This window comes from Mus musculus, chromosome 18 (genome assembly GCF_000001635.26).
Source record: "Mus musculus strain C57BL/6J chromosome 18, GRCm38.p6 C57BL/6J".
Classification (NCBI taxonomy): Eukaryota; Metazoa; Chordata; class Mammalia; order Rodentia; family Muridae; genus Mus; species Mus musculus.
The window spans coordinates 25,369,357-25,385,566 of record NC_000084.6 but is presented as its reverse complement, the minus strand read 5'-3'; the positions used below and the strand labels follow the sequence as shown (position 1 = coordinate 25,385,566).

Genomic DNA, 16,210 nt, shown 5'->3' with positions numbered 1-16,210 from the left:
CTCCAAAATTGACCATATATTCGATTACAATATAGATACAAGAAAGTTGCAATACCCCCTGTATCTTATTAGACTTCCATGGGTTAAAGCTTGACTTCAATAACAGAAGGAACAGAAATCCTATAAACTCATGGAAACTGAACAATGCTCTACTCAATGACCACTGGGATAGGGAAAAAAAATAAAGAAATTAAAGAATTATTAGAATTCAATGAAAATGAAGGCACAACATATCCAAACTAACAATACACAATGAAAGCAGTGCTAAAAGAAAAGTTCATAACACTAGCAACTTAACAGCACACCTGGAAGCTCTAGAACAAAAAGAAGCAAACACACCCAAGAAGAGTAGATGACAGGAAATAAACTGAGGGCTGAAATCCCTAAATCACAAAGAAAGAGAATAATACAAAGAATCAACAAAACCAAGAACTGTTTTTTTTTTGAGAAAATCAACAACATAGAGAAATCTTTAGCCAAACTAAGTAAAAGACAGAGAAACAGTATTCAAATTAACAAAATCAGAAATGAAAAGGGATACATAATAGAAACTGAGGAAATTCAGAGTCATTATACCTTACTTCAAAAGCCTGTACTCCATAAAATTGGAAACTATAAACAAAATGGATGATTTTCTAGATAGATACCACTTACCAAAGTGAAATCAAGACCAGGTAAACTATCTAAACAGTCCTGAAGGCCCTAAGGAAAAAGAAGCAGTCAGTAAAACCCTCACAATCAAAACAAACAAACAAACAACAACAAAAACACCAAAAAACAGAAGTAAAAAAACAAAAAACAAAGTTCAGGGACAGACTGTTTTAGCATCAAATTCTACCAGACTTTCAAAGATGAGCTAATATCAACATTCCTCAAACTATTCCACAAAATAGATACAGAAGGAACACTGCCAAACTGATTTTAGGAGGTCACAGTCACCCTGATACCGAAACCACACAAAGACTCAATAAAGAAAGAAAATTTCAGACCTATTTCTCCTATGAACACTGATGTAAAAATAAAATACTTGCAAAAGGTGGGGTATTCATTGATAAGTGGGTATTAGGGAAAGAGCATGGAATACCCACAATACAACTCACAGACCACAGGAAGCTCAAGAGGAAGGAAGGCCAAAGAGTGGATGCTTCAGTCCTACTTAGAAGAAGGAATCAAGGGAAGTAGAGGGTGGGAGGGACTTGTGAGGAAAAGAAGAGGGGGAGGGGAAAATGGGGAAGAATCCGGTATGGGAGGAGAAATACAGAGGGTCAGGAAATTGAACAGAGGTGTGTAGCAATGGGGGATGGGGAGGTGGGGGTAGCCACCAGAAAGTCTCAGATGCTAGGAAAGCAAGAGCCTTCCATGATGGAATAATATTCAGCTATTAAAAACAAAGACATCATGAATTTTGCATGCCAAAGGATGGATCTTGATAATATCACCCTGAGTGAAGTAACCCAGTCCAAAGAGGACATGCATAGTATGTACTCATTTAAAAGAGGCAGATGGAGGGAGAGAGCTGGGTGGGAGAGGGGATGTTGAGGGGAATGGGGGAGGGCTCAGGATCAGGTGAGGGGAGGGACAGAAGGGATGACCAAACGGTTGTGAGAATGAATGGAAATATGCAAGTGACAGGTGTGGGGAGAAGGGGGACATCTACAGGAACACACAGAAACATGGGATAAGAGGTGCACCCAAGAATAAATGGGGGTGTCCTTAGCTGTGACTCACAGCATTGAGTATATGAAACCTGAAGAGGCCACCTTCTGTATCCAGACAGGAACTTCAGTGGAGTGGCAGTGACACCAACCCACCCAAAAATTTTTCCACCTAAAATTTATCCTGTCTAGAAGCAATGCAGGGACTGCAGATGGAGCAGAGACTGAGGGAATGGTCAACCAATTACTGGCCCAACTTGAGACCCAACACATGGACAAGCAATAATCCTGACACTATTAATGATATTCTGTTAGGCCTGCAAACAGGAGTCTAGCATGGTTGTCCTCTGAGAGGCTCCACCCAGCAGCTGACTCAGACAGATGCAGAGACCCACAGCCAAGCAGTGATTGGAGCCTGGGGACTCTTATGGAGTAACAGAAGGAAGGATTACAGTGCCTAAAGGGATAGAAACTGCACAGGAGACCAACAGAGTCAACCAACTTGGAATCTTCTGAACCAGCAACCAAAGAACATGCACAGGCTGGACCTAGGCCTCCCTGCACAGATGTAGCAGATGTGCAGCCTGGTCTGCATCTTGGTCCCGTATGTGGGAAATGTTCTTCTCGTCCGGCCTCAGTGGGAGGGGATGTGCCTAGCTTCGCAGAGACTTGATGTGCCTGGTGGGGTTTACCCAGGGAAGCTCCCACTCACCTAGAGGAGAAGGTGGGGAAATGGAAAAGACTGTGACTCAGAGTGGGGCAGTGAGGGGGATGTACAGTGAATTAGCTAAGTAAGTAAGTAAGTAAATAAAACAAAGGGAAAAAGCTCAAATTTCAAAAATGTAAGAAGAAATAGGAAAATAGAAATAGTCCTAGGCCTAGAAAACCTGTAATCAAAAGTCAAAGATATTTTTACAATGGAAACTGCCAAAATAGCTTCACTGATAAATTCTGTCATGCATAAGAAATAAACATTAGCAATCTTACATTAACTCTTTTGGAAACAAAGACATTTCTCAATATACTTTGTGTGATTATATGAAATAAAAGTCTTGTAGAGTTTGATAAATGGGTATTACTAAGTCATAGTTCATATGAGCATATGGTACATAAATTTTCAACAAAATATTAATAAACCAAATCCTGAAATAAATGAAGTGTAACAACATAATAACCAAGTGAGTTCTGCAAAATAAAATGTTAACTTTATGTTTCCAAATAATGGTGACTACATTACAATTAAGAAGAATGGTGACTACGGAAGAATAAAGGAGAATAGTCACACAAAAAGCATTGGACAAAATGCCTACGAAAAGTCAGCAAACAGGGACATAAGGTAAAATTTCAGTCTTGTTAAGAGCTTGTTATGGTTTGGTACCCAAGGCTCATGTGTCAGGAATTTGGTTCCTCCAGTATTTGTACTGGAATTAAGAGGTAAGAGCTACTAAGTTTGAGATTCTCAAATCAACTGAGAGTTTGTTCCGGATGGATTACAGTACCTCTCTTTGGCTTTCTGGTTTACAGTGTGATTCCTCCTTCCTGCAGTATTCATATGCTATGGGGCCTTGCCAGACTAACTGCTGTGTTGTGTGGACTTTTAGTCTGCAGAACTTGAGCTCAAAAAATCCAAACCAAAACAAAGACAAAAAGCAAACTCTTTTCTTATGCAGTTTGCCTGCTTTAGACATTTGTTACAGTAATGAAAAAAAAGGATCGATATGGGATATCTATATTTAATGGACTTATTAGTGACATATTGAATGGCTTTTCCTTAAGACTGGGAAAAATGTAAATTGTTCCTCTCCAGTTACTTCCATTTTACTCCATATTGTATTAGAAGTCCAAACAAATAAATACAGTAAAAACAAACAACAAAAGAAATAAAGCTTGTAAAGGCATAAATATTTATGCACAACATGATTGTGAACTTGAATATGATAAAAAGTCTACAAACCAGAAAAAAATTGGCATAAGCATTTAGCAAATTGTAGTATACAACATGGATATTTAAAAGCTAGTATTTTTAAGCATTCTACCAGTAAGTTCAGTGAAAAAAATATATGTAAGATCATTATAATGAATTTTACAAGGCATTACTGAATTAATTTGAAGGCTAAGAATATATAGATAACATGATTTCACTATTTTGAGTCAATATTATGATGTCAATATTTTGAGTATGTTAGTTATCCTCAATGAATCAAATAAAAATCAAATTCAATTTCCTCAACAGAAATTGATAAGCTAAGTACAAGTGGTAAATACCAAGACTGATATCCGAATGGGCATACCGATCAACATTGTTCCCTGTATATGTATGTATGGGTATTCAGTTGACTTCTGATATTGCATTACATAGTTTTGTGAAGAAAAAAGTTCAGTACATAACCCTTAAATAATGAAATCAGCATAAAGAAAGAATGAGTTTTGAAACTTACCTGAGAATACAAGCACAACACTCAGACCCAGTATTCTAAATGGACTATGACTTACATGAAAGGTACACGTCTACAACTTTTACAGAAGAATATTGTCTTTATTAAGACATCCGTTCCAAGTAAATAAAAAAGTAATTTATACACTAGGAATAATATTCACAATGCACATATTGGAAGGAGGCTAAAATATAGGAGCCAAAATATCCAAAAATCTCTATGTTTAGCAATCAGTTGTTTATCTGATTGAATCTAGTTATAAGAATTGAGTAGATACTATGCAAGAAAAGACATATAAATTACCAATGTGAAGTATACAAAGATGTTTTATTATTCATTAGAGTATTTTGTATTAAAACCACAATGATGGGTTATTTCACAAAACCCATGAAACAGTTAAAAAGAAAATGATAAAATCAGTCTCTGCAGTGACTTGAAGTGGCTAGAGCTCTGATTCTTTGCTAGTGAGAGGGTTCCTGCAGATGGTCCCTGACTAACAATGGTTCAACCTGTGTCTTTTCAACTGTAGAGTACTATAAACGGACTCAGAAGAAACATATTTCAAATTTTGAATTTTGATTTTCTTAAAGCTAGCAACATGTAGTACATATCTAGGAAGTTCTGCTTGCTGATAGCTATGAGATTATGAAGAGCCTCAACTGAGGACTACAATGTACTATGATGTTGTAAGTGCATATCTTGACTTATAAATTTTCAACTTACAATGGGCTCACTGAGATAAATGCCATTGTAAGTGATACCACTTATATAGCTTTGGGAAATGTGTCATATACAATTAAAAAAAAGAAGCTATTATATTATAGTGACTCTAGTCCTAGATGTTGATTTAATACAAAAAGAAAACAGGAGGGGGTATACAGATGGCCCAGTGGTTAAGAGCACTGACGGATCTTGCCAATGATGATCTATGTTGGGTTCTTAGTACCCATATCACTTATCTCATATCTTCCTGTTACTCTAGTTATAGGAGATCTGACATTTTCTGGCCTTCAGGGGCATCTATATGTAACTAGTGCACAAAAGTGGTACACAAAAGTTCATGCACATACACACATGCACAAAAATAAAAATATCAATTAATACACACACAGAAACACACCCATATCTACTAAGAAATTTTGCACACAGATTCCTGTAGTAGCTCAGTCGCTTCTCCATCTCTAAATCTGGAAGCGATTGAATGTCTATCAATAGAGCAATAAACTCTAGTAGCACACCTATACAATGAATTGATATTAAGAAATTTAAAAAGTAATAGATCTTTGAAACATGCAATAAAGTGTTTATAGTCTTCAAACCTTGGGCCTAAATATATACATATTTATATAATTTTATTTATATGAATATTTAGACCATGCAAAACAATTTGAATTGATAACACTAAAACTGCTGTTTGGGACTAAGACTAAAAGGAATGTAATGAAAAATAAAACTGTACTTTTTAGTGTGATGGGTGTCAGTTACACAATATATACATTAGTGTTTTCTGGACTTGACATGGCTGTTATACACATGAATTCAAGTGTCTGTTATCTGCTCAAGACCTGCACAAGATCAAGCCAGTCAAAATACCAGTATGGATAAAATATGAGATCATGAAGCCCCACTCTTGTCTGAGAAGTGCCTAGCAGTTAATGGCTAGTAAGTTCTCAGAGAAGGGAGAGTCTCTGGCCCTCTACTTCAGTGCATGACTTGATACCCTTGCACATGTTAGAAGTACTATGTGAGCTCAGTGGATTATAAACAGAGGACATTAAGATAGGAAGGAGACCTGGTGGGGGAATGCTGCTAGGTGTTGGGAGGGGAGCAGGAGGTATATAAGATCAAAACACATTAAATATATATGTGAAATTCTCAAAGAATAAATAAAAAGTACATTTAAGAAGAAACTAAGCAGATTTATAGGTAAAAAATAAGTCACAGGAAAAGCCATCCAAAGACTGCCCCACCTAGGGATCCATCCCATATACAGCAACAAACCCAGACACTATTGTGGATGCCAACAAGTGCATGCTGACAGGAGCCTAGTATAGCTGTCAGCTAATAATTTGAGAGGCTTTGCCAGAGCCTGACAAACACAGAGGCGGATGTTCTCAGCCAACCATTGGACTGAGCACAGGGTCCCCAATGGGGTCCACAGTGGAGGAGTTAGAAAAGAGGACTGAAGGAGATGAAGGGGCTTGCAATCTCATAGAAAGAATAATAATATAAATCAACCAGACCCGCTCCCCCCTTCCCCGGGGCTCCCAGGGACTAAACCACCAACCAAGGACTACACATGGAGGGACCCATGGCTCCAGCTGCATATGTAGCAGAGGATGGCCTTGTTGGGCATCAATGGGAGGAGAGGCCCTTGGTCCTGTGAAAACTCCATACTCCAGTGTAGGGGAATTCAAGGGTGGGGAGGCAGGAGTGGGTGGGTGGGGGGACACCCTCATAGAAGCAGGATAGGGGGAATGTGATAGGGGATTTTGGGGAGCGGGAGAGGTAACCGGGAAAGGGGACATTTGAAATGTAAATAAAATATCCAATAAAAAAAAGAAAAAAAGAAGTCATTAAAGGAGTTTGAGATGTACAAATGTCAACAGCAGACATTGTTTCCCTAACTACATTGACTAAGCTAATTGTATAGGCAGGCACTGTACACATGCTCTGTACCATGGACCATGCATTAAGTCAGATCCTAGTTGTCAGCTAACTGTATTTCTTACTATTTTTATAGTCCAAATGAACTATGTACAAAATTCACTGAAGAGGTATGACATTTAAAGACACGGGATAGGATTATTAGGAACAACAGTTATTACTTAGCATCTATTGGAGCAATTAAATTGATGGAGGATGATCAGATGAAGATATTAGGAGAAATTAAAGCTACAATATTTAGAATTGCCGTAACTTAGTCTCCCTCAATTTACTAAGATTCTACTAAGTCATACCTTTTGTTTCAATATTATAAAATACTAGTAAGTGGAAAGCTGAGAAACCCTACTTTGGAGTGGAGAAAGGCAAACCAACATACTAGAACATGCTGAAGTTTTCTTTCTCTTTTACCCATGTCTCATGTCGTAATAGTCTGCTCTTGAATGAGAAATTTTAAATGTCATTCAGGACCAATTGAAAACCACTTGTATTTGCATTCCTTAAAAAGCAGAAAAACATTAACCTTTTGTTTTATTGAATTTAAATGCCAAGGAAATGCTGATGCAGTCTTGGGAGACTGAAATACTTTTATAAGGAAGAATAGATGTCATTTATTAACAAAGAACAATTACTTGATAGGATGCCTTCTGACAAAGAGCAGATTGGTATTCTCATCATAGAAAAGGCATTATGAAAAAAAAATCTAGCCTAGACCTCTGAGACTTGAATAATTTAAAGCTGCATTTGGTGCAATTTGAATTTTTCTTTAGGGAGGCAAAGTTAAATACCTTTAATTTGTTCTAATTATTTCAAATTTGCAAGTTAATTATGGCTGATCATTAAATAACAAAAAGGACTATCGTCTCCATAGAGTTTTACCTCCTACCCTCTGCATTACTTAAGCTAGATTTTAGTATGCATGAATTAACTTTCTAAATAATCACACGGTTTGACTAAATGGCTCAGTAGAATGAGCTCTGATCCTCAGAATAAGCATTAATGGACATTAGAAATGCTACTGGGACTCATGTTACTTACATTATAAGTATTTTTAATGGAGCCTTGTTTACCAATCTTTATGTACTGCTCAAGTTAGAATGCCTTATAGATACATTATTCTGCTTTGCTGGAGAAAAATTCCAATCTTGGAGACAATAAAAACAAATGTCCATTTAACACCAACTAAATTCATGTTGAAATTTATGCAGGGATGTGATGATGGGATTTCACTTGTTCTTGCTGTTCATCTCAGTAAATCAATATAGGTCAGACGGGTTGCTCACTGTATAAAAAGAATTACTGATATATTATGTGACTCAGACCAGCAAAGGGAGGTTCAGTAACCAACCCTAGTGGAATACTTATAGTCCATCCACTTTGAAAGAAACACTTGGTGATGATTTCTGCTTTCCAGCTTCTGGGTACCATTTCTAAGGATATTGGCAAACAGTAAACATGAAGCCAGGCTTCACATAACCATACTGCTTAGAAATTTCCTTAAAAAGTTTCTCTAACTATCCTAGATATATTGGCACATCCTTAGAGAGAGACCTGTGATTGAATAAAATATTTTGAGACCAAAAAAATCTGTAGAATAAAACCTAATGAAATATTCCATATGCTCAAATATCTACTTTTCTACCCCGGAACCATCAATGTAAACATCTTTCATAAATCTAGTACATTAGATCAGAAAGCCTACTGTATGTTGTCTCTGTGTTCAGGCATGGAAGCACATGATGCGATAACTGTCTTTGAATATTTATGATTAAACAAGGAGTAGCAGTAAATGCATATACAGTTTAGTATGGTATTAGAATAATAACAGAAGTAAACTATCATATGGAGGAAAAACAGTAATAGGAAGCTTTGAAGAAGGGTGGAAAAGAAAGAAGAGATTGAAGTAAGAGAGGTCCTGAGAAGAAGTGGTTAATTTACTATGCAAAGGCAATGGCATGGTCCCTGGCCCCATTATATAGCGCTTCTATGGAGAATTTATGTCATAGGCTGGGAGATGGCTCAGCTATAAGCATTTGCTGCTCTTCCAGAGACTTAGGTTTGATTCCTGGCACCCACATGGTAGATCTGACATTCTCTTTTGGCTTTCACAGGAACCAGGCAAACACGTAGTATATAGACTATGAAGACAAAACATCCATGTATATAAAAGCTAAAAAAAAAAGTATTCCAGATCCCTTCTCAGAAGCATAATGATGTCTGGACAACAGGCGTATTAGAGATCCTACAGACATAACTGAGTCACGCACTATGTAGCTTAGGAAAGAAAGGAGTGTGACTTTAGAAGCAGGTAGCGATGTCTGGTAGTTGAGAGTGTTTAGCTATTTGTAAGTTCTGGCAGATATGATTTCTTAACTTGTTTTGGCCTCAAAGGCATCTCATCTAAAAAAAAAGATTAATTATTCATTATCAACTCATTTTGCCATTATTATTACATTAGGCAACATTTAAAACGTTTAGAGAACTCTCTGGTTCATAGTAAATGTTCAATAAACATTCACTGACTGGCTGAATAGATGGATATTATGATTACTGGGATTAGAGATGACGAGTAGGTCATTTTTCATGTAGAGATTATGAGTTATGGAAATGCTTAATTTGAAGGATCTACAAATGACTCCCAATAGACCATGTTGTTACACAGTTGCAGGCAGGGTTAGATTTCAGGAAGGAAGGAGATGGACCATGAGACAAAGACTTCAGAGTAAATGGCATATAAATGTGATCTAAGGTTATGGGAATGAGCTGAGAAGATGGAATAGGATAGAAGAAAGCAGAGAGAAAGTTAAGCAAAGCCAGCAAGGAAATAATATCCAAAGAGGAGATAAGCAGAGAAAGAACTAATACTGCCAAGAGAACACAGACATGAGAAAGATACGAGGACACTAAATCAACCCTTAATGCTTGGAATTATCCCTGTTTGGTTATAAAGTGTAAACTATTTTCTGTATTGCTGGGTTTGTTCTGTTAAGAATCTATTAAGAAGTTTTATATCTATGTTCATTAAAGATAGAAGTTTGTAGTTTATTGGTTTAAAAAAAATCAGGTTAGCTATGTCACTTGCTATTGGAAAGTCTTGTAATATGACATTGGGGTCATAGCTCTGTTGGGAAAGGGCTTGTTTTGTAACCACGGGGACCTGGATGAACCTCTAGAGTCAATGTAAATCAATGTAAAAGAAGACAGGCACAGTAGTGCACATTTATAATCCCACTGCTTAGTAAGTCTCAAAAACAACAACAATAACAAAACAAATCATAGCCGGCACTTAAGAAACTGGAAGGTTGAAGTTTTCTTCTGGTCTCTATATCATGTTGAGCAAGGGGGATGTCCCGAGTCAGCTCAGGGCTCGGGTGCTCAGGAGGCAAGATGTGGGAGTTTTGACTGTGCTTACCCCACACCAGCATCAGACAGTTGTCTGGCTATGTAAAGCTGCTAGGCACTGCTCCAGGGGTTGGGGAGCGCAGTCTGAGGTCCCTGGGGCCAGTTCAAGCTGGCTCAGGGGTCCCTGGGCCTGCAGGGAGGCCGTGGCCGTCTGGTTCTCAGGCTGTTGGGCATACCAGGCGTCACTGGACGCTGTGGAAAAGCTGGGGAAACGGAGTGTGGGCCTGCTGGCTGGATCTAGCCTGGAGCCAAGGGGGAAATGAGGGAAGAGTTCTGGTCGGGTCCAGAGGTAAGAGAGTCCTTGGCTTGTTGGTGGGCAGCTTGGCAGAGGCTGTAGCTGAGAGAGCTGAGAGGCCTTCTGCTGGAGATTAGACAGGCTCTTAAGATAAAGGCCGGTTCATTCCATTGTTCCCCATGGTGGATCCTGATGCAAAGGGGCAGTCCATAGTTTTGGGGCATCATTGTTATGGCGGGAGAGTGGCGATGAGTAAAACCGTACCTCACTTTCACGTCTTCTGTGGAAGGGCTTGGGGCGTTACCCTTATGCGACTGATGGCCACAAACCTATGGAGAGCTGTGGTCTTGTGCCAGCGGCCTGGTGTCCAGTAATCCCCTGCAGGATCACCGGGCTTTCAAGCCTTAGCTCAACCAGAAACCAGGCTGCCTTTCAGGGTCCTATACCTATACACACATATGCCCCCTCACACACCAAAATGAGTGTGTGTGAGTGCGCGCGCGCGCACACACACACACAGACTCGGTGGGGAGAGAGAGAGTGAGAGAGAGAGAGAGAGAGAGAGAGAGAGAGAGAGAGAGAGAGAGAGAACAACTTGGGAATTAGGAGAACAGTAATAATCACTGAATGATATAGCAGTATAGCAGGCTGCTAATGAATGGAAGGCAAAGCAGACAAAAATGAAGAGATAGGCAATAGTTCCAAAGGAGTTCCAAGGAGATGAAAATGAGTTTCATTGTTGTTTTAATATGGTACTGCAATACCTAAGAACCATAACAATTACTAGCATGACAAGATACCTATAAGGCACAATAAGTGACACCCACTCACTGGTGGCAACTAACTGCTGCTAACTGGACTTAAGGCTCATTCATGTCTAGTACTGGAAACCTAGTCAGCTTCTCAGGGCTAGAACCTCTGAAAAGAATCTACTAGTGCTACTTTACAGAACACATAATTCCTTATTACATTCTAAGTTTTATTCTTATATCTATAGATAAATACAGGTATCATCTCTCATCAAGGCTTCTCATTACAGCAAATGGATACTGCCAACAAAGACAGCAACTAGATACAATACAGAGATCAACATTTTGTTTCAAGCCTGGCACCAATAGATACATCTACATCATAGCTCCTGCATCTATGGCTCAAGAAACATCCCAGAAAGGTGGATGGAAAGATTATAAGAGCCAGAATTGTAGTAAGTCTACTATAAAACATTCTCTCCTAAAAATGGCTGTATAAAAAAAGATCAGAACAAAGGCAATATCAGTAAAAATGCTAATGTGGAAGGGGAGCCCACCGCTGGGAACTACAAGTTATTAATGACCGCTGAGAAAAGGAGAATTAGCCTTATCCAGGAGTGAGTCCCCTCTACTGGTTATGAGCTTTGAAACCATATACACAAAAACAAACTCTGAAGGTTGCTTTCATATACACATACATACATATACATGTGTGTAACAGTAATAAAGAAAAAGAGACTATAATTTGATGGGGGAGGGGCATAAGAGGGCCTGGAGAAAGAAACACAAAGGGAAGGCATGTTGGAATTCTATTTAATTAAAAATGTATATGAATAAGTTTAAAAATTTCAAAAAAAATTATAAGCATTCTTGAACAGGTTTGTAGGAAAGAGTAGAGAGGAAGTGCTGAGATGGTCTTGCTTCATGAGGTATATATGGTCAAAGTATTGGGAAAAGGAAGGGATAGGAGTGTGGTGCTATGGCAGAGACCTTTGTGGGGTTTTCTGTTTTGCTTTTTTGTTTGTTTGTTTTGTTTTGTTTTTTTGTTCTTCAAGACAGGGTTTCTCTGTGTAGCCCTGGCTGTCCTCACACTCAGAAATCCACCTGCCTCTGCCTCCCAAGTACTGGGATTAAAGGCATGTGCCACCACTGCCAGGTGTGGCAGAGACCTTTTTTTTTTTCCCCCAATTTTTTATTAGGTATTTACTTCATTTACATTTCAAATGCTATCCCGAAAGTCCCCTATACCCTCCCTCCCCTGCTCCCCTACCCACCCACTCCCACTTCTTGGCCCTGGTGTTTCCCCTGTACTGGGGCATATAATGTTTGCAAGACCAAGGGGCCTCTCTCTTCCCAATGATGGCAGACTAGGCCATCTTCTGCTATATATGCAGCTAGAGACAGGAGCTCTGGGGGTACTGGTTAGTTCATATTGTTGTTCCACCTATAGGGTTGCAGACCCCTTAAGCTCCTTGTGTACTTTCTCTAGCTCCTCCATTGGGGGCCCTGTGTTCCATCCAATAGCTGACTGGAGCATCCACTTCTGTGTTTGCCAGGCACTTGCATAGCCTCACAAGAGACAGCTATATAAGGGTCCTTTCAGCAAAATCTTGCTGGTGTATGCAATAGTGCTTGTGTTTGGTGGCTGATTATGGGATGGAACCCCAGGTAGGGCAGTCGGCAGAGACCTTTGTATGTGAGATCTTTATGATATCCAAGCAGAAACTCCCAATTCAACTTTACAATGTTCATCCAGAGAGAGGCCAGTGATTTCACATGCTATTTAATATTAGTGCAGGTCTCATTTTTAGTGAAGATGTACTTCACGCTTAAAGGCATTTCTAGATTTAAATTGGTTTCATTAAAGTAAATTTCATTAATATATTTTTCTTTTACATTATTCTCTCATATATTATCTCCTGCTCAGTTTCTCCTCGCTCTTCATTAATACATTTTTTAGTATGTCCAGAGTAGCAGAAACTGAGTGAGAAATTTTGTTTGTTTGTTTTATGAATGATAATGATTATGGGTCAAGTAAAATATGTCTGCAGCAACCACCAGACTATTCATTCAGTTTACTGTTCTATTCCCAGGAATGTCTTCATAATTTTATTAAGTTGTCAACAAATAAAATAGCTCTTTAGTTAATGAATGATTCGGCACAGAAGGGATACTATGTAACTTTAAAAAATATGAAAAGGTTAACAGATGGGATGGTAATATACTTTGGACACAGAACTTGGAGGTTTCCAGTTATATGTAACATGGCTCTGTGTACTAGCTGTCATAATATCTGAAAGCTTATACAAGTTGTCAAAGGGAAAAGACATTTTAAAAAAAATCTGTAAAGCCAATGAGCCATAGTAACAATTGGCCTGGTAAACCTTTTCCGATAGTATAATAGTTGTGCCTTTATGTTTGGGATGAGTATGTATCTAATTGGACATAAAGCCTGCTCAATAGGAGGGAAGTCATGTCTGGTATTATAAAACTAGCTAACTACTCTTGGCTGGAAGGGTAATAAAGTCTAGTGGAGAATCTATTACTGCCATTTCCTAAGCCAATATAATTTGTAACTGTATTCCAAATACTTACTCTTATACTCCAAGGTATAGCTCTTATCCCTTATCTTTTTACAACAGGTGGCCATTACTACAGAGATTCACAACTGATCAAAATGCAAAAAATAGAGACTCTGGAGTTTCTAGCCCCAGCTGATACATCCACAATCTGATATTCCTATACCTAAGGCTCAGGGAAACTCACAGAAGAGGAGGTGGGAAGATTCTAAGAGTCAGAGGACCAGGATGTTTTCTGCTAGACAGCATCTTCTAGACACAACAGGGAAGCTGTATCCATGAAATCTCAACAATATGGCTGTCTAAATAAGTCTTGAACAATGACAGGACCAGTTGACGAGTCAATGGGAATAGGGTAGTTTTTATAAGAGTCTACCCCTAAATTAAGAATTACAGGCAACCAATGACTGCTGATTGACAGCTCCTTGAAAGGCTATCCAGTCCCAAGTGGTCAGCCTTAAACACATGTACATAAGAACAACACTAAATGGACTCAGTAGGCTGGAGCGCTTAGAGGGGTAGAAATAATATAAATTCATCACTCGTGCATGAAATTATACAAATATATTTAAATAAAAAATAATTCAACAAAAAGAAGGAAGATATGTATCAACAAAACCCTCATGTTGTTCCCTACCCAACACTGACTTTCTAAGGCCAGAGACCATGCCTTACTCTGAATTCTGTGCCCTACTTCCCATGTAGATGGACAGAGAGGACTGGGTGAACAGTTAAACTTCAGAAGCCATGTATAGGATTAGGATAACAGAATTCAGTCAGCTGTTACTCTAACCTTGACATGGACTATTCAGTCATTCTGAGGTTCATAACCCATTTTAACTTATCCAAAAGTACACTTAAGAAGTTTCAAAAGTCTCACACTAGATGAAGAAGGTACTATGAAGACATAATTATGCTGTATAAAACAACAATAATAATGACAATGTCTTAGTTGGGTTTCTATTGCTGTGAAGAGACACCATGACCACTGCAACTCTTATACAGGAACACGTTTAATTGGGGCTGGCTTATAGTTTAAGAGGGTTGGCTCATTATCATCATGGCAAGAAGCATGGCAGCATGCAGGCAGATGTGGTGCTGGAGAAGGATCTGAGAGTTCTACATCTTGATCTTCAGGCAGCATCAGATTGCCACATTAAACTAGAGTAAATGAAACCTCAAACCCCACTTCCACAGTGACACACTTCCTCCAAGAAGGACATGAATCTACTCCTATTCAAACCACTATAAACACCACCACCTTACAGACCGACTAGGAATATACTACAAAATTCTAGAACCAAAGCAAGTCCAATTTATAGCACCAGAAGGTAGTAAATGTCAAGGAAGAAACCCTTCATGGAATCAGATATGGCCTGTGATTGACATTTCCGTAAAGAAGACAAAGATAGATTGTGTCAACTAACAGAGTCAGCATTACTGACATTGAAAGGTGAAAACCAGCTTATGTTTCTACTATCTCTAAAGCAGTGAGTAGTTCCTAAGTGTAGCATGAGGATGTAAGAAACATTACTACAAAACTAACATGTCATTCATCTTTTTTTACGTTTTCTCCTAAGTATAACATGAAATTCTTCAAGGCACATGACTGGACAAAACAATAAAGTGTACACAGAAGCAAATGTAAGATTCCAGGCATTATAGAGATTTGTAAATAAGGAGAAAGTACACTTTTCATAAAAAATATCACTCATGTTAAGTTTAAAATGATTATTTTGCTTTAACTCCTAATATAAGAAATATTAATGGATATGATATCAGATAGTTATGACTTACTGCCTTAGTTAATTCTCTGTTGCTGCATTAACATACCATGACCAAGGCACCTTGTAAAAGTGTTTAATATAGGCTTCCACTTTCAGAGAGTTAGAGTCTGTGATGATGGAATAAGGTATAGTAACAGTGACAGCTGAAATCTTACAGTTTGATCTGCAAGTAGGTAGCTTGGGAGTCAGAGACAGAGAGACAGAGAGAGAGACAGAGACAGACAGAGAGATAGGGAGATATACAGAAAGACAGATAGACAGAGAGAGAGAGAGAGAGAGAGAGAGAGAAAGAGAGAGAGAAAGACAGCGAGACAGAGAGAGACAGAGAGAGAGAGACAGAGAGAGAGACAGACAGAGAGAGAGACAGAGAATCAGACTGGAAATAGTTCAAGACTTATGACATTTCAAAGTCTGATCCCAATGGCACACAAGGCCATACCTGAACAAGTATTTCTCCATCTTCTTTCTTTCTGTAAACCCTTCCCATGTACCTTCTTTCCTCTCTCAAATTCGTGATCCTTCTTTTGTTATTGTTACATATATATATATATTATACACACATGTATATGTACACATTACACATGTATATATGTACACATATATATGTAAACTGTATTTATCTGTATATACATGTAATGCATAGTATATGTTATAAAGAAAACTGTACTTTCTATTTTTTTACAAATATATGTATATATGTATAT

At 38.4% G+C, this 16,210-nt stretch overlaps 1 protein-coding gene across 14 annotated transcripts in view; it reads right to left on the bottom strand.

The window, feature by feature from the left end:
* The window catches only part of AW554918 (expressed sequence AW554918), a 298,592-nt gene that overhangs the window by 81,755 nt on the left and 200,627 nt on the right, over nt 1-16,210 (bottom strand). Inside the window, exon 9 of one of the 14 annotated variants that reach the window (XM_017317882.2) lies at nt 1,185-2,367. The exons of 11 other annotated variants lie outside the window; for them this stretch is intronic. In XM_017317882.2, the coding sequence (XP_017173371.2) occupies nt 2,364-2,367 (4 nt within the window). In that variant the 3' untranslated portion in view covers nt 1,185-2,363. Of the gene's footprint in view, nt 1-1,184; nt 2,368-16,210 lie in introns of those variants that run through there. 2 more of the 14 variants (XR_001782354.2, XM_017317883.2) reach the window with 2 other exon arrangements.